The sequence below is a fragment of the Styela clava genome, chromosome 2 (genome assembly GCF_964204865.1).
Source record: "Styela clava chromosome 2, kaStyClav1.hap1.2, whole genome shotgun sequence".
NCBI classification, from domain to species: domain Eukaryota; kingdom Metazoa; phylum Chordata; class Ascidiacea; order Stolidobranchia; family Styelidae; genus Styela; species Styela clava.
In genome coordinates, this window is record NC_135251.1 from 10,957,251 (window position 1) to 10,975,889 (window position 18,639).

The 18,639-nt window shown below is 34.0% G+C and overlaps 2 protein-coding genes across 4 annotated transcripts in view; one reads left to right on the top strand and one right to left on the bottom strand.

Annotated features, from left to right (window-relative positions):
- LOC120335476 (aldehyde dehydrogenase family 16 member A1-like) overlaps positions 1 to 18,639 on the bottom strand; it is a 53,627-nt gene that overhangs the window by 25,762 nt on the left and 9,226 nt on the right. For both annotated transcript variants that reach the window (XM_039402980.2, XM_078119315.1), the window contains exons 10-13: positions 17,869 to 18,054; positions 16,535 to 16,652; positions 15,900 to 16,084; positions 15,317 to 15,426 (exon numbers count right to left, since the gene is read on the bottom strand). In XM_039402980.2, coding sequence (XP_039258914.2) covers positions 15,317 to 15,426; positions 15,900 to 16,084; positions 16,535 to 16,652; positions 17,869 to 18,054 — 599 coding nt within the window. The remainder of the gene's footprint in view (positions 1 to 15,316; positions 15,427 to 15,899; positions 16,085 to 16,534; positions 16,653 to 17,868; positions 18,055 to 18,639) is intronic.
- LOC120335477 (neuronal acetylcholine receptor subunit alpha-9-like) lies at positions 992 to 12,884 on the top strand. Of its 2 annotated transcripts, none has more exons than XM_078119320.1 (12): positions 992 to 1,201; positions 2,925 to 3,063; positions 3,869 to 3,945; positions 4,936 to 5,050; positions 6,716 to 6,903; positions 7,657 to 7,721; positions 8,266 to 8,356; positions 9,114 to 9,199; positions 9,468 to 9,536; positions 10,352 to 10,520; positions 10,898 to 11,062; positions 11,877 to 12,884. In XM_078119320.1, the coding sequence occupies exons 1-12, from the start codon at positions 1,094 to 1,096 to the stop codon at positions 12,675 to 12,677; spliced, it is 2,073 nt and encodes a 690-aa protein (XP_077975446.1). In that variant the 5' UTR covers positions 992 to 1,093; the 3' UTR covers positions 12,678 to 12,884. The 2 variants fall into 2 exon arrangements, with proteins under 2 accessions (XP_077975446.1, XP_077975449.1); XM_078119323.1 differs by having other exon boundaries at positions 8,269 to 8,356.

The following is an 18,639-nucleotide window of genomic DNA, read 5'->3' on the forward strand; positions in this document are numbered from 1 at the left end:
ATAGTACAAAAATATAAAATGGCTTGCATCCTACTCAAATACTTTGTGTGGTGTTTTTTAATTTTTTCTTTGAAAAAGACCTAGAAAAGCACCATTTAATAGGTAAGAAGATATTATTCTTAGAAGGAATGAATATTGGAATCCTTCTATGCGAACAATCAACAGACTAGCATTCGGCAAAAATGTTCTTGTGTTATTTTTATCCCTAAAATAGATCCCTAGATAAAGGATAGACAGATACGTTGGATGATTCAGCAGTGAATTATGAATTTTATACACATTCAATAAACAACACAAATCACCAAGTTTCCCTTCATTATAAATTCAGGTCAAATTTGGCATCATGAAGCCACAACATACTTTATATAGCAAGGGTTCGAGGAAAATCATGAATTATGAAAACAAAACAAATTATTCATCAAATAAAATTCCGAAAACTTTTTTCAGATTCCAAAATTTATTTTTGGATATTACTTTGATCTCAGAATACAAATACCATGTTCAATAAGAAAATTGCAATACCGATTGTTTGGTCACAGTAAACAACTGAGACATGAAAGTGAGGAATGGATAAAAATAAAAGGCTATGGTGCATTGGTGTTATTAATAATAAATAAATATATTAGTTTTCATTTCATTTTCAACTCAAAAGATCACACCTTTCGAACTTGTGATTTGAAAGTCAAAAGAACATGTATTAAACATTTTAATGTGGAATATATCACTCTTCATTTATTGGTCAGTTGGTGTTATTAAAATGCTTGCAAACAACTTTATGTTATAATATTGAATAGTAATTAGTTTCTATGTATTTTTTCAACCTAAAGCTAAAGATGCTTGACAATTATAAATAGGTTTTTTTGAAATATGTTATATCGTATATGATTATAAATATGAGACATTGGCGTCCATGTTATTTATTCAATCAGCTCTTGTCTAATTGTTTTACTACAAAAAACCTTCTATTTGATATTGGTGCTTTTTCAGATAAATACCTAGATAGGCATATGCAATATATAAAGTGCATTATTCAAGCACTTGATTGTGAAAAAGCACCGAACACCAGGAATACCTACAATCAAGGGGATTAGTGATGACCGGATATAAAATATTCCTCTCTGTTATCTCATTCATATTTTATCTGCGAGTGGGCGATTGTGGAAAAACTGCAACAAAAGTTGGACTTGCAGGAATAACAACGGTAAATATAAATAGTGATTTCATTGGCCGTTATTTGATGAAAAAAGATTAAAATTCCCCGACCTTGTTTTGAATGTTCAGAAATCAGCTAAACTTGAGTAATATCCAAAATGTTGATATGCAAGTTTAGGTATAGGGGTAATTATGTGCCCAATTGCTTTCATTATTGAGTCGCAATATTTATATAATATTTATACAGATAGAGTTCAGTATTAGAATAATTTACATTCTATTTTTAAAATGGACTTGCGGAATAACAACGAGAAATGAAAATAGTGATTGATGATGATGATGATGTATGATACTTTGTTGTATAAATATGAAAATTCCCAAAACTAGTCTCGCAATCATAAAATATGTGAATGTTCAAAATAATGATAATAACAAGTTGCGAATAAGGATGGATATAGGTTCCCAATCGCCATTAGGTGATTTATCGGGCTGCCATATTTATATAATACAGGGTGATCCAAAAAAAGAAGCCATAACTTTAATTACTTTCATGAAAATGAAATAAATTATTTAATTTTGTTTACACTTAACTTCTGTTTCTATATAACCAAACAGTTTCAGTAAACTAGACAGTTTTACACAAAAGGTATGTTCTCTATGGCATATGTTCCAAACGATCTCCTTGGTTTTGGAAACAGACTCGTATTGGTTGCACAAAATTGTCAATCACTCGCCTGGTTCTGTTTTTTATTCTGTATTCACAGTTCAGTATTACTTTAATTTATTGAAGGTATATTGGCATTGGCAAATTTTCTAGGCGTTAGAATCCAATACGGATCATTTGAATTGGCTTCGTACCGAATAGCATTTAGCTTCAGAATGGGCCATTTTTTTAAATTTCATAACAACTTATAAGGAAGAGTCACTAAAGTTCAACTTTAGTTCGTCATTTCGTAAAAAAGGAGCGAAGATCTGTTGATTTTCTTCGATTTTATTAAACAAAATTGAATTTCTGACAACATTTCTTTCTATATTATGTTATCCGAATCCTATCTGTCAACCACACGCTCCAAAACTACTCTAATATTTATGAAATGTGGAATTATGGAGAGAAAATTATAAGTCGTGAGGATTACCTAAAACCACAAGAGTCTGACAAAAAGTAGCTTCGATGGATTGATATAATAGTGACATATCAGACCATACTTAGATTAAGTATTAAAATTAATCTACTGTACTTAAGATATCTATGAAATAAAGAATTTCAATTGTTTATTCCATGCTATAAACAACATTGATAAAGCATAATAGATTGTAAAAAAATTATGATAAAATTTCATTTAGCTTCAATTGATAAACTGTTAAGCTTAGAAACTAACTAACCATCGGGGCTTCAATTTAAAAAAAAAACTTGTAACACCATATTGAAGACAGACAGATATACAGACAAATACCTATCAACATACTTACCGATCAAGATCGATAAGTAATAAGACATGTATAAATAAACAGCCAAGATGAGACAGACACAATTGTTCCATTTATCAATTTTTTTTAATTCTATGACTCAGCATTTATTATGATATTTATATTTGCAGGTAAATCTTGTCTAAAGTTAGACTAACATTATTTCCAACAAAAGCTAACAAATATACTTGCCATTTCCTGTGAAGAGATCTTGCAATAGCCTACTAATAAATATATTTTTGATAGCAATCGCCAATCGGTTAACTTATAAAGAGGCGAAAACATGAAATTACCTTCATTTTCAGGTAACTGGAGGTGGTGGGGGAGGATATGAGATGTCAGTTTCAGGAACTGGAATAGATTCATTGGAAAACGGACAAAATAGAACAAAGCAATTCAAAAATGTTGTGCAGAAACTAAATTATGATCTGTTTGTTCAGAATCGTAAGTATTATAACAAAACTAATTTATCATTGCAACAATTACAGCTGATAAAACGAAATGTTTTTGTATACAGAGTCAATCTAGTTGTGCCTACATAAATCAAAAATAATTGTTCTCCATGACTCCATCATTTACTCATAAACTATTGTATAAATGTCAACTAATTATGTCAAAAATATTCCACTTTTTTAAATAATGCTGAACAGATTACGTTACTAACTGGGCAATGGAATACAAACCTATAAATTCCTATAATATGTCAATAATCATTATTCACAGATATTTATAAAGAATTTTATGATTTAGGCAGCAACTATTGCATCAATTTCAACTCATTCTATCTAAAATTGAACACATTTCCTTAGACATGATAAATTATTCAAAAAATGAATAATTCCAATTGTAAGCATCTGTCAGTGTCATTCACCAAGGGATTTCCTCAATTTTTTTCAAATAAAATTTAACACCTCCACTTCGGAATAAGGTTCTGTACGAATGGCCACTGACATGTAAAGGGCTACTCTTTTTGATATGACGTAAATCTTCCCCCAAATGACAATGCAGAGTGGATTTATCACACACATAATGGCTTGGAAATTGAAAACTTTTACTTGTGAAGTCAAGACCTAAATTTTAACCACTGGGAAATAGGTCTTCATTTTTTAAACGATACTCATGAATGAAGAACTTAAATTTCAATTTTAAGTTTGTAAAATCAATAAACCACCAAAAATGATAAACGGAACAGCTAATTAAAACTTTTATCAATATTCACGAAATTTTTTTTCTCATTGTTTTCTTTTAGAATATGACAAACAATTACGGCCTACAAAAGACCCGGCAACAATCACATCGGTGTCTCTGGGTTTTACATTGAGACAGGTCAGTAAATGAACGTGCAAAAAACTTTACCTCTATAGCAGAATTCAAGTATTTTTATAAAAACGGTAAAAGTGAGGAGAGTCCTGGTTAGTTGCATTTTCAAACAATGTGCTGAAATTTCTAATTGCCAAGTAAAGCCGTAGGCGGGGGGGAACGTGAGTTATCAAGAATCTTCGGGGTCCGAGGAGCATTTCAAGTAACGAAAAATTGCTATGTATGATACTAAATTATTTTTTCAAATTTCAAAAGGGGCGGGGGTTCCGAGCCACAAAGCCACCATGGGGCCCTGGGCCACTCATACACTAAGGGCTATGTATCAGCACCAGGTCAGCGTCTTCAAACCCAGAATCGTGTGTCAAGTTGGTCGAGATTATCTGGGTATTGAGTGAAGTTCAACACGAATCACTGAGATAAGTCTTCCTGGGGGTTAGTTGATAAGGCATCAGACAATTCGATAAATGGTGATTTAAGTACAAGACTTCCCCTGCCATGATTTAAAGCCAAGTTTAGTCTTTTGTTAATGTAAAATAAATTTGTGCCTAAAATTCTGATAAATAAAATTTCTGATTATTATTATTCAGAATAACTATCTCAAAGCTTGGTAACAAGCATTCGATTCAAAATTAACTAACGCATAATTCAAACCTACTGCCATGTATAGGTTTACCTTTGCAATAGAGTATAGTAGGAAATCATTCCACAGACCACTTCTAAAAATGGCAATGAGGGAAATAAATAAGAACAGTCACCCTTTAGTCTGTATTTTCATATTGAAAAAAAAAACTACCTTTATTGACGCTAATGAGCCATACCTTATTCTGAAAAATGAGAATATCTTTACTGCGCTATAAAGCATATATTATGTACATTCAGATAGTTATACTTTATAGTTATACAATACTATATAAATACTATATATGATTTACTCCTGTATTGTTAATTTCCCTGCTGTAGATAGTAAAAATGCTAAAAGTATGTTTTTTTTTGCAGATTTTAGATTTAGATGAAAAGAATCAAGTTTTGAAAACATTTTTATGGATGACACAAAGTTGGACTGATGAATTTCTGACGTGGAATGAAACAGAGTACGAAGGAGTAACAAACAGTAAGTAAGAGATACAAAAAAAAACAGGACAAAATAGAGCGCTTCAGAAGTGTGTGTAGCAATATGGAGGTACATAATTTTGTTTGTCTACTTTACATCAAGTTGTATGAAGGGACTGAAACCTATGGACAGGGGTTATTCACTTGGCTAACACAGGCAGCCCCCGAACTCGTAATAGAACTGAAATAAGGAACATGGGAATGAAATTATGGCCTAACCCTAACTTGGTACACATACTACAGGCAATACCCAAAATGAAGCAAAAAAATTGCAAAAAAAGGATATTATCACAACCAACCAGTGTTGAGTTGAAGTCAATAACTGGTTGAGACTGTTCTGTAGTTAGTTGGGTACTTCCATGGTATATGTACCAGGTTAGGGTTAGGCCATAATTTTATTCCGATTTTCCTCTAAAGCTTTCCGGTTGAACTGAAAATAATTTAGTTGTATTACGTGTTCGGGTACTGTCTGTGCTAGCCAAGTGAATATACCCCTGCCCATAGGCTTCAGTCCCTTTACACCAGGGGCTCCCAAACTTTATTAGACGCGGGCCAAAATTAGAATCCTAAGGGTGTTCGCGGGCCGGAAGAGTGTAGCGCCCGAAAGTACGCGACGGTTTAGCTGGGGTTCTGTGGATTCGCTTTTATTTGACATACATTTACAAAAATGTTTGTTCGACACATAATGGCGCTTAATGTCGTATTTCTTCAGATCTGGAATAGTTCGTTGGCAAAAAAGATAAATCGCTGGAGTCTGATTCTTTTCATTGTAGAAATACGAACACTGACATTTATCAACGAAACGTTCGTTTTCAGCGTCTAGTTTTCGTTTGCTTTTTGATATCTCTAAGCTTTCACTCAAGCTCGGCGGGCCATTTTAACTCATTATGCGGGCCGGATTTGGCCCACGGGCCGCGGTTTGGAAACCCCTGCTTTACACAATCTGATGTAAAGTAGCGGAACAAAATAAGTTGTCTCCATATTGGTACACATACTTCTGGAGCGCCGTTAGTTGAATAAAAGTTCAAGCTATTTCACATAGACGACTTAAGCTACTTTCAGTGTTTATTAAATTGTGACTTGAGTCCCTCCCTCATACTGATCTCAACACACAAGGGAATTATAGAATAATATATTTTCGAAAAATTTCAACAAGCATTCTGATCAACTCCCAGGTAGTCGGTTAAAAGAAAAAGAGCCAGAATTAGAGTCACATTTTCTAAAAATGTGATGTAAGATTTGACAAACACTAACACACAATTCGGTCATCTTCATCATGATACAAAAATGTGGCCATTTAAGACAGGAATCCCCAAGCCCATTCCAATTAAAATTATTAAATATGAAATATTAAATATATTCTATAGCTGGCCATATCATGTTTAACAAAGAACACTATCATAGAAGACAATATGCATATGATGAGATCGCTCAAAATAATAATGCAATGCTTCTAAATTACTGCCAAAATCAAACCTTCGAATTATTTAATATGTCAAGAATTAATTTCAATTTATTTCGAACGTCACTGTTACTACACTCTTGAAGGCTCTGAAGGTCTCTATGGCATATTGACTCTCCCAGCATAATCCCTGATAATTTCAGCAATAGTTTACAAATCAATCTGGAAATTTGTGAGTTTAATATCTCTTTCAATGTTTTTTAGTTTGGGTTCCATCCACATCAGTATGGAGGCCAGACATTGTAATATATGAAGAAACAGGTTTGCGAGACTACCAACCTAGGCTGCCTCATACCAGAGTTAGCAGTACAGGAAGAGTACGAGCATCTGAACCATTGGTTATAGAAACAAGCTGTAGCATCAATATAGCTTTCTTTCCATTCGATTATCAGGTAAGAATGAGATTTGTTTGGGAAACTTTTTATTAAGCTATTTTATTTTTCTATGCAATTTGTAACTTGTTGCTGTTCAATAACTAGTATTAAGTTTTTGATATTTTCCTTTCGCCCTGAAATGCCATTCTCAATTCAACTTTTACATTTTATATATACAATATGTATATTCAGATTGGTGAAAAATTTTATCACCAAATACTGTGGAAAAAGAGTGTAACTTTGTATAATATTTGAATAAAACATATTTGGAGCATGCACAAAAATGCAGCATTAAAGTGACCCAAACCAAACCTTAGACATTACATTAACTTGTAAAGAGTTACTATCTTTTAAAACCAATATAAATTTGAATGTAGAGAAGCCAACCCAACTCCACACAATTTAGGGCGCTCCAGAAGTGTGTGTACCAATATGGAGGTAACTAACTTTGTTCGCCTACCTTACATTAATTTGTGTAAAGAGACTGATTACTATGGGTATATTCACTTGGCTAACACAGACAGTCCCCGAACTCGTAATAGAACTAAAATACGGAAAATCGGGATAAATTTATGGCCTAACCCTAACCTGGTACACACACTATGGGAGTAATAAGTTTAGTGCCACTTCGAAAGGCAATTGAGATCATGTTAAGCAAATGAGAACAATTTCCAAAGTAGTTGAGATTGAGATTGCATACATAGTGGCACCAATAATTCTTTAAAGATTCAAATATGATTAATTAAACACATAGTATTATACTCAATTCAGAGATGTTCTCTCACATTCACATCCTGGACATTTCCAAGTTCACAAATCGATGTTTTTTCACCAAGGTGAGGTTTACTTTTCTTTAATAATCGAGATGTTTCATGGTTGAAAAAGGCAGACTATTACAGAAATTTGCTTAAAATGATATAATTTAACTTTGGATGTGGATGATTTAAATGCACGCGATTTCAAGCAATAATTATGATTAATACCAGCATTCAATTTGACACAGGCCTTTACATGAACAGGTGAAATATCATAGAATATGAAACTTTGCGATTTGTATTTACGAAACACCAATTTCATTAACATTGTTTAAAACATCTGCTCAAGTCCTCAGTGCATATTTCCCAGAATTCATCGAAGATGTTTTAATCAGTTTCATCATTTAATTAACTCGGATAACACAGACAGTCCTCGAACTCAACTTGAATAATAGAACTAAACTATAAGGAAAATTGGAATAAAATGATGGCCTAACCCTAACCTGATACACATACTACGGGAGTATCCATCTTTGTTCTAACTACAGTATCCTTGCAGTATATGCACATGGGTCACCTGTTTGCCTCATTCGAAAATTATTTATACACTTTCCTCCTCTATTAGCAGAGATACAAAAGCAATGTTGGACAACGTTGACCTTTACTTTGTAAAAACAGGAGAATGGACAATACAGAATGTTGAAATTGTGAAAACAGTAAGTTTTCTATTTCAATCCCTAGTAATTCACCAGAGAATTAATTGAAGAGTTTTATAATTGAATAAATGTGACATTATTTGTGTATGTTATTAGTTAATCCAGACATTTACTTCATTATATTATTTGGTTACCACTTGTTGTTGTAAATCAATACAACATCAATGGAAAATGTCAATATGAAAAGCAAAATGCTGTCCATAGTTCTGGTTATCCTTCTAAATCGAATCATTGCTTATTTCCCCAATTCAATTCAAGTTTTCTAGCTTTCAAATAATAAAATAAAAGAATAATATATATTTTGAAATAATATTTTAGAATATGGCATATCGAATACACCTCAAATTTGGGCCATGTTGAAAAGAGAAAATTTTCAAGTCCTTATAAAATAGATCTTTTGAGGCAGGAAAAACAAAATCCGTATTTTTGAGTTGTCCAAATTAGATAAGTTAAATCGGTTTGTAAATTGTGCAAAATCACTTTTCATAAATGAATATATTCTTAACTTTTCCTAGAATCAAGAAGTTACTATATAAAAGACATGACTATTCCCAAATGTATAGGAATATTCAACTTGTTTTGGACATCCCTGATTATGTCACTAAATTGATAATATCCAGAAGATATTCCCAATATAAAATTGAGATAAATTGAGATTTTAGTACAAAATTAAAAAAAAAACAGAGAAATAAATTCTTTTTTCCATTTAACACCACCTAAGAGCTACAATATCAAAGCATTTTATATTTGTTTTCAGACTGAAAGTTTTGCGAGTATCGTTGAAAATTCTGAGAAATCAGCATGGGGGGGAAATCAAACATTTCAAGACACTTCTCATATAAGGTATAGATCAGGGCGGGCAAATTACGACCTGCGGGCCAGATCTGGCTCACCGAAGGGTTTCATACAGCCCACTTGTGTATGCTGAAATTTTTGCCGAAAAAACATCACAACGACCTCGATTGTTACATTGTGCTTTTTATTAATATATAAACGCGAGCCTAGCTGTTGTAAATAAACCATTTTTTATTTAGTTTTTAATATTGAGTTTTGATCTGCTGGCCCAGTAACCAAGTCAAATAGTTTTATTGATAATATTTATATTTCATAGAAAAATGACAATGGATGTCTCAAAGATGGTACAAGAAGTTTACCCAGACAGACTGACAGATTTTCATTGGTTAGTTGAAGGTTATTTTTAACAGTTACAACACAGTGCATATCACCAAAAACAGATTGCCCTTTTGTAGCTGAAGTATTTATAGTTGTGACTAGTGGAGTATAACGACATAAAATAGATAGAGGCTCATGGAAACATATCAAACCCGCATTTATTCACTCAATACAACTAATCATTTATTTGACCATGTATGCTATGTTTTAATAAAGTACATAATGTAATTCAAAACACCTTATTAGCTTCAAGATTTGTTTAAAGGAAATACAGTGATTTGAACGAAATGTATACAATACAGAAAAGTGAAACGTTTTTTCCTCTCTTTTCACTGTTATTGGAAGTAAAATGAATTGAATTTTTGTTCAAACACACAAAATGAAATTGATTTGAAATTGAAACATCGCAGATTACTTATTATTTTATTACAGTGAACAGTGAATAAAGTAGTACAAAATGTTTTCAAAAACATACACTTTTTGGTACTCCAAAAATATGTGCATCTAGATGGCAGACACCAGAACGTCGTATGTGTGTACCAGGTTAGGGTTAGGCTATAACTTTAGGTACAAATACTACGAGAGTCACTTAGCAAGTCCCCAAACTCATAATATAACTTAAGGAAAATTGAAATAAAATTTGGCCTAACCCTAACCTGGCACACACACAACGTTCCGGTGTCCGCGATCTTGGTGCACAATTGTACATACTTCTGGAGCGCACACTTTTGACATCTTGGAGTATATCATAAAATTAACCTAAAACCTAACGTATTACGCTCGAAGAGATGAAAGTTATAACTTGTCCTGTATAATTCTAAGGTCTGATGTCAAGTTTACATTTGTACTTCGTCGAAACTCGTCTCTGTACATGCAGAGTATGTTGTTCCCGGCTATTCTGCTAACAACAGTTGCATTACTTGGATTCTACTTGCCACCTGATAGTGGAGAAAGGATTGGACTACAGATTACTATTCTTTTGACTTTCATGGTGAATATTTATGAACACAATTTTGGATCATTCCAAACACATGTCCCTTCTATCTTCCAATTATCTAGAAAATTTTCCGTTGTATGTGCACCAGTTAAGTTTAGGGCATAATTTTATTCCGATTTCCCTGATTTTGATTCTATTACGAGTTCGGGGACTGTCTGTGTTAGCCAAGTGAATATAACCCTGCCCATAGGTTGCAGTCCCTTTACACAACTCGATGTAAAGTAGACAAACAAAATTAGTTACCTCAATATTGGTACACACACTTCTGGAGCGCCAAGATTTACATGTTTTAAACCTCAATATACCTCTTGTCTAACATTTTTCAAATTTACTGAGACGAACTCATTCACAAATTTCTTTTTCTTCCACAGGTTTTCTTGCTTACAGTTGGAGAGATGTTTCCAGCTTCTACTGGTCCATTCCTTGGAGTATATTATGTATTGTGTATGGCTCTACTTGGAATCAATTTATTCATGACAGTGTTGGTGTTGCATCTACACTACATGCCTAGTGCTGCTGTCATTGGAACTAAAGAGGTAAATTGTTTCAACAGTAACATTTTAGTATATTTCTGTAACGTTCGGACTTCCTTTATTAATACTTTAGGAATGTCACCTTGATATAGTATGATAAATGACCCACTCTCAAGCTCAACCAACTAATTCAGGCTGATGAGCGATCCTATTAAGAATTAAATATAATAGAGGATATGAAAATAAAATTAGTTTAAAAAATCTTATTAACATTTGAAATCTTTATTTTTTCAATTTGATAATTGAAATTACTGTTCTACTGTAAAATTTAACATTTGAAGCAGAGTCCTAAAAAGTTTGGCATTCGATCAAAATTTTCCTTAAAATAATTCCATTTAGATTTTTCGATATTGAAATTAATAACTGCAAAAAGAATTCTAAAACAACAAACTATTCAGGCAAAAATGTAAACACAAATTAAATTTTAATCTTCTAGCTGAAGCTCATATTTTTATTATTAATATTTTATGCTTAGAATCCATAACTTTTAGCAGATAAATGATTTTGAAACCAAGTGTTAGATAGATCAAATGCCGACAAGATATGAATACTTAAGTTTTAAAAAAATAAGTTTTGTAAAATCTAGTGGCTCGAGGATATGCTCGAAAACTAGGCATCTTTTTAATAAAATCGTGGTGTGACTTTAGCAAGATGAATGCTAAAAAGTTTTTATGTCATAAATATACAATTACTATTGCGTAACACTTCAAAATCAATACAAAATCAACAACTAAATCCACCAGAAAATGAAACCAATAACTTTTGATTGGGAACTACTGCTGTAGATCATACTAACCTATGTTTTAATATCTTCCAGGGAGGAGGTCTCCAGATCAAGCCTGTACCAGTGTGGGTTCGATGGCTTTTGCGGATTGCCAAATTTCAATTTCGAACAAAGACAGATGATGGTAGAGATACACCGACTTCTCATATTGTAACAGATATTATAAACACGGGTCGTTTGGGAGCTAAAATTCCAGAATCGAAGCAAAACTCTCCTGCACGAGCGCATAAACAAAAAGGGCCAGAAAACGGAAAAGTTCTATCTGAGAATCAATATGACCCTAATTACAATGAGATGGTGAAAGGCGATAAATACATGGTTAACACAAGAAAAACATCCTTACCAGGAAAAATGAACAAAGTAACACCAGAGTGGGCACAAGAGCAGTGTCATGATAAAATTTCACCACACGAAAGAGATGACAGCATTGCAGTTGAACAGAGCGATGATATTGACGTATTTATAAATTATGCTACGGCGACACCTAATGGAAGCTTGAGATCAAACTCCTCGCGCACTTCGTCCTCAACCAGAAATCGCCACCATCGAAACAAAGAAAACAATGGTAGTAACCATGGTGGCAACCAAAGTGCAATTCATCAGAAGATAATAAAAAACATGAACCAAATCACAGATTATTTGAAATCGCAAAATCAACATTTGCAAGAAAGTAACATTAGCGAAGAAATTGAGAATGAATGGAGAGCTATGGCTCGAACAATCGACCATTTGTGCATGAAAACATACTTGGCCATTCTTATTCTGAGTCACATTTGCATATTGGCAGCAGCACTAGTTCAAAGTGCAGACTATCATGCTTCAGAAAATCGTTGATTCAAAGATAACATGATTTTTGGGCCATAAACTCAAGTCTGACATCATTGCAATTGTCCAAGAGATGACTAAAAACACCATATTTCCCTTGGTGTGCGATAAATAATTAAACATGATTATTCTTGTCGCATACAATCTATATCGAAACAATCTATTATAACTAAAAGGCTATTACAAAGATAAATGATTTTTGGGCCATAAACTCAAGTATGTGGCATTAGTGCAAATGTCCCAGACATGACTGATTGGAAATGACCCATAGCGAAAAGTGTTTCAAGAACTAGATAATCAGTATAACTGAGAGACTATCATAAAGATAAAATGAATTTTGGGCCTTAAACTAAGTCTGTGGCATCAAAGCAATGTTCAGCAAGACATGAAAACATCATGTTCTTTGTGATGTTAGATATATTCCAGTTGCAAACAATTCCATTCAAACAATATTTTAAAATAACTCATTAGAAAAGGTGTTTCAGTTTCATGAATTAGATATTCAGTATAATGAATGACAATCATAAAAAAATGATTTCTTCATAAACTAAAGTGTGTGACATCGATGCAAATGTCCAAGATATGACTGAAAACAACATACTCTACTTGGAAAATGAAAGAAATCAGGTGACTAGGAAAGAAAGAAAACTGTTTTCAAACGAAGCTCAACAACATGTTAAGCAGCATGTAGAAATTGCCATACTAAAAGTAGTTACAATTCAGCACTAAATCAGGTAACACGCAATAATTCCTACAAATCAGAATGTATTTGCCGTAGATGCACATAATAGATCAGACTTATCAAATCAGTCATTTTAAACCCTTCTGAACTTTCATATAGCTGTCAGTGTACAATGTATATTTTAATGTTAAAAATCTTTACTTTCCCAGTGTCATTCATATGATTTGGTAATAAAACTGTGCAATAAATAAAGTTCCATGAACATTGTGTTTGTTTAAACTTAAAATAGTTTTTATTAGCTCTCCAGGAGGATGTGTACCAATATGGATGTAACTAATTTTATTTGCCTCCTTTACATCAAGTTGTGTACAGGGACTGAAGCTTATGGGTAGGGGGATATTCACTTGGCTAACACAGACATCCCCGAAACTCGTAACAGAACTAAAAAAGGAAAATTGGAATAAAATTATGGCCTAACCCTAACCTGGTACACATACTTCGGGAATACCATTTTATTTATGGTCTCGTACATATTTATTAACATGTATTGCACCGATGCAAAGAGACCAAGAATTTAACTCAGTATCTTCTTGTGTGTTTTTCACTCTTGATTCGAACATACCACCTGGTAGCACAGTTCGACTATGATAATAGTGATTCATGCAATAGCCTACAAAATATTACACATGAAGAAGAATTAAATTTTTAACCTGGCAATCGACCTAACAATCAAGAATGACACAAAGCTATGATATGCTGAGAGAAGTTACTAAGTTTGAATATAGCAACTCATAAAAAGATTGGAATAGCTCATCCAAATTATTTGACTATAATATGGTTGAGGGGACAAGTCTATGCATCTCTGTACGGGCTTGTGACCTTTTTAATTTTTCTATTGCCAGAACCACTAAGATCGATGTTTCTCAACCGAGGGGGAATTCCTCCGCTGAGGAGAATTTTGTTGTTCTTGGGAGGAATTTTGCATTGTATTTGCTGCAGTATTGCTAATATCATTCTTTATAATTACCATAATACTTATTTATGGGTACTCCTGAAGTATGCACACCAAGATGTCACACAACCTGAACCTGAGTTCAGGTTGTGCGCCATCTTGGTGCCCATATTTCAGGAGGTCCCATTTATGCATACAGTTTAAGTACACTAGCTAAGATTCCATTGAAGACCGCAAAAATAAATAAAGTAGTTTTTATGCAAAGTGAAGTACGGTAGGTATAAAGAGCTTTAAAAAGGGTGAAAGGAAGAAATTTAACGTAAAAGGTTGGTAATCACTGATTGACTGATCTAATATGATCAACAATGGTGAATCTGTTCTTAATATACAATCTTGATAACTGTTTTACTTTTTAAACTTTGTGGAGTCATGACTGGTGAGACTTCCTGAATTGTCTTTTATCCGCAGCAGTGCATAGCTGCTTGTCACCATTTTAATGAAGAAACCAAATCATATGGATTTCTATTTAATATCATAATGCTATTCAATTCAAGAGATATCGATCAGATGAAACTTCACAGAAATACATTTGTATTAGTGTGCAGCAATGGAATATTCATCTTTTTTTCTTGCTTTATTATAAATTTTGATAGCATAGCTCAATTTTATGGTGTACCACACCCTCTCGTCCAGTTACCAGTCCATGTCTGGTTTCATATAAATGGACTTGATGGTGGAGGAAGCCGTACGTAAACCAGCCTATATCGGTGAGGAGTTCAGCAATCCTCTCGCACTTATCTGCAATTATCCCCACAAGATTTGAACTTGCGGACAACCACCGCAGGGTAATCAGAGGTGCAATGGCAAGTTAAACACTTATCCGGATGCGCCATACTGCCAGTTTTGTTATAGACTGCATTAAGAAAATAAAGAATGGTGTTCTATTTGAGGTCTAGTGGTGCTAGTTTTTGCAAAAAGATACTTTCTACAGTGAAATGCAAGAAAATCACTCACGAAGGTCTGGTGATTCCATTCTCTTGAATGCTGGTGATCGCCGTCTGTCCTTGTCCTGGCACCGGCATCAATGACTCACCAAAAGTCGAACCAAATTTCTTCATATCAACCTACAGAAAATATTTCAAGATTTCAAGGCAGAGACACCCCTGTGCCACAATCATTACAGGCATAAAATTTTAGTCGTTACTAATCAAGTATTCTGTAGATAATTCTGAGGTTACCCAATCTTATACAAAAAGCATCCATAGAACAAGTGTTCATAAATTAATACCTATGAACATTGGATAATGTGGAATTTTAATTTGATATTTTGGATACAAACCAGACGAGGATATTTGGCGCTCCCAAAGTATGTGCACTTACAAAGATGGCACACAACCTGAACCATAGCTTGGTACACAAACTATGTTCAGGTTGTGCACCATCTTGGTGCACATACTTCGGGAGCACCGAATATTCTTGTTCACAGATAGTTTTGAGGTGGGGCGCGAGACTTGACAAATTCTTGAACAAGGAGAACCACTGTTCTATGACAAGCATACAGAAGCTTTCTTCGACCAAAAACCTCAGAAGAACCCACCTCGACTTTTCCCAGCACAGGTTTCTTTTCCCATTCAGGTTTAACATATTCGAACAATCCTTCCTTCCCTCCGTCCCTTCCAAATCCACTCTCCTTGTATCCACCAAAACCAGCAGCTGCATCAAACAGATTGTGTGAATTGACCCACACTGCTCCTGCTTTAAGTGTAATTGCAACTTCCAAAGCTGAAAAATTAGAGGAATGTTAAATGTTTTAATAAAGATCAACAAATGAATGATGGATTCAACTATGTGGATCAAAGTTTGGAGATATTGGGATGTATCCATAGAGTCAAGAGTCTGTGTCGAAGTTTCGCGATCCCCAAAATTGGAAGTTAAGACTTTTAATGATAATATCTTAAGATAAAATTTTCTACCCAACAAAAAAAAAAATCATTTTTAACAGTCTATTGGAGAAGACAACAACATGTTTATTATCAGATTTTGATTTTGTTAGAAATTGGAGTTGAACTGAAATCAAAATTTCCTTAAACATGGAGCCAGGAGACAGAGTTCAGTAAGTCAAAATTTTCCATCCCAAACTAAGAAGTAATTTCTCCAGACTCCACCTCCACTAACCCAAACTTAATATCCCAAAGTCAGGACTCAGGAGCCCATTTCCCCTAGCTACTGTACCTGTTGGTAAGTTATCAGACCAAACACTTGCTGCAAGACCGTAGTTTGTGTTGTTACCAAGCGACCAGGCTTCTTTTGCTGTTCTGAATGGCAATGCAACCAACACTGGACCAAATACCTAGAAGAAATAGAAAAGATATCAAAGAATAACAAATCTGCCAAACTGTAATGCTATTATAAGCTAAATAGTTTTGAACTATTGCGCAGACAAGAATCATTAAACATTAATTCCAATTTCATTTCAAAATGTTTCTGGCTGCGAATCATTATTAACAAAAATTTCCACTTCATTACAATCACCCGATTTCTCACAATAGGAAATTTGATTCCACAAAATCAGAAAAAAACTAAACTAATAAAACTTGGGTATTCAAGGCATTCTATTTCCTGCTGAAAAAGCTAAGTCAATCCAATGCATTTTTTTCCAGTTTCGGTCAGAAATTTTGACTGTGAAAATGACAAGTATTGAATGTCTGAAATCTCGACTACGACTCCACAAGCTTAAAATATGACTCACTATCTCCCGAAACTGAAGAGTTTAATGTTGAACCACTCCAACTCCCATATAAAAATAGGACAAAGCAAACTTCAACTTTGATCGATTTCCTGAATCCACAGGCCATCACACGCATATTCATTAATCAACCACACGGTACTTTCTTATATCATGGGCCACACCAAAAAACTAGTTTTACCATGTACACAACAAATTAAAAAACGAGAATATTGGTCAGAGACCGAAGACTTATCGATCAAAAGTTAGGAGATCCCCCAAAACAGCGCTTTTATTCCATAGTGACACCTTGTGTCCCATCACTAATTAATTGATAACTCGCTAATTATACGACATAATTCGCCCAAAATCAATAGGCTTCTGGTACGAGATGTGATGAATGCACATGCAAAATCTGCATCAGATCCAATCTCGCTTTCGTGAGATATCGCGTGCATCTAACAGACAGACAAACAGACAAATACCTATCAACATACTTAACGATTAAAATCGATGAGTAATTAGCGACAACCAGAGTGCCATGGAAAAGGCAAGAGAAGAAAATAAAAGCTCCAGGCAACACATTGAAAGATTTAACATACTGACAAGAGCAAAAATCATCATGTATTTTACCCATGTGAGCGCCTTTTTAAATATAAACGGCCGGATTAGTATTTAATGCTTGATGATGAATTCGGAGTGTTGACAAGATCCACACTAACAGCCTTAGTGAGCTGTGTTGTGGTCTGCGTGCCACTTGTTGCACACCTCTGTTTTATATCGAATAAAACTAAAATTGTTCAATGAAAGTACTTTAGTAGCATAAATCCCCCTCACTCACCTCTTCTCTGACAATTTTAGAAACAGTTTGAACATTTGTGACGAGAGTAGGTGGATAGAATAAACCTTTCTCTGGTACAGGTACTGGAGCTTGATATATCTCTGCACCTTCCTGTCTTGCTTCTTCAACAAATTCTGTGATTGTTTTCAGTTGTCCTTCACTTACTATTGCTCCCATATCAATGGCCTGAATTATAAAGAGAATATGATTATCGTTCAAACTTAATGGTCTTTTCCCCAAACGCAGGGGTTTCCAAATTGGAAGTCGCGAAAGGGGGCGGGCAAACAGTAAACCAATTTCACAAAAAGTACAAAATTTATTGTACATTTTTGAACTTTTGATTCGAAATAAAATTATTAAAATTAGTGCAAAACATATATCTCACAATTTGGAGAGAACACATAGGATCAGAGAAGCGGCGCTCTTGCATAACAATGCCGACTCAACAGCGGTCACAGAAAATTTAAATATATATTGAAAGGGGTCGTGAGCTTAAAAGTTTGGGAAGCTGTGCTTTAATCGACCAGACAGATGCATCTTAGTATTATGATATAGAATGCTCCTTAGAATAAAGATATGCCGACTATCCAGTGAGAAAATGTATTCAATCTAGCACAAATTAATCCATACCATACTTTTCCTCATATTGCCTAATGATCTTAATATTAATATTTGTTAGCTCCCACTTCTAACACAATGTTGCTAGATCAGAAAGTAATTTGTCTGCTTCAGGTTGTTTGTCTGTGTAAGCTTGATTCTAAACTTTTATGG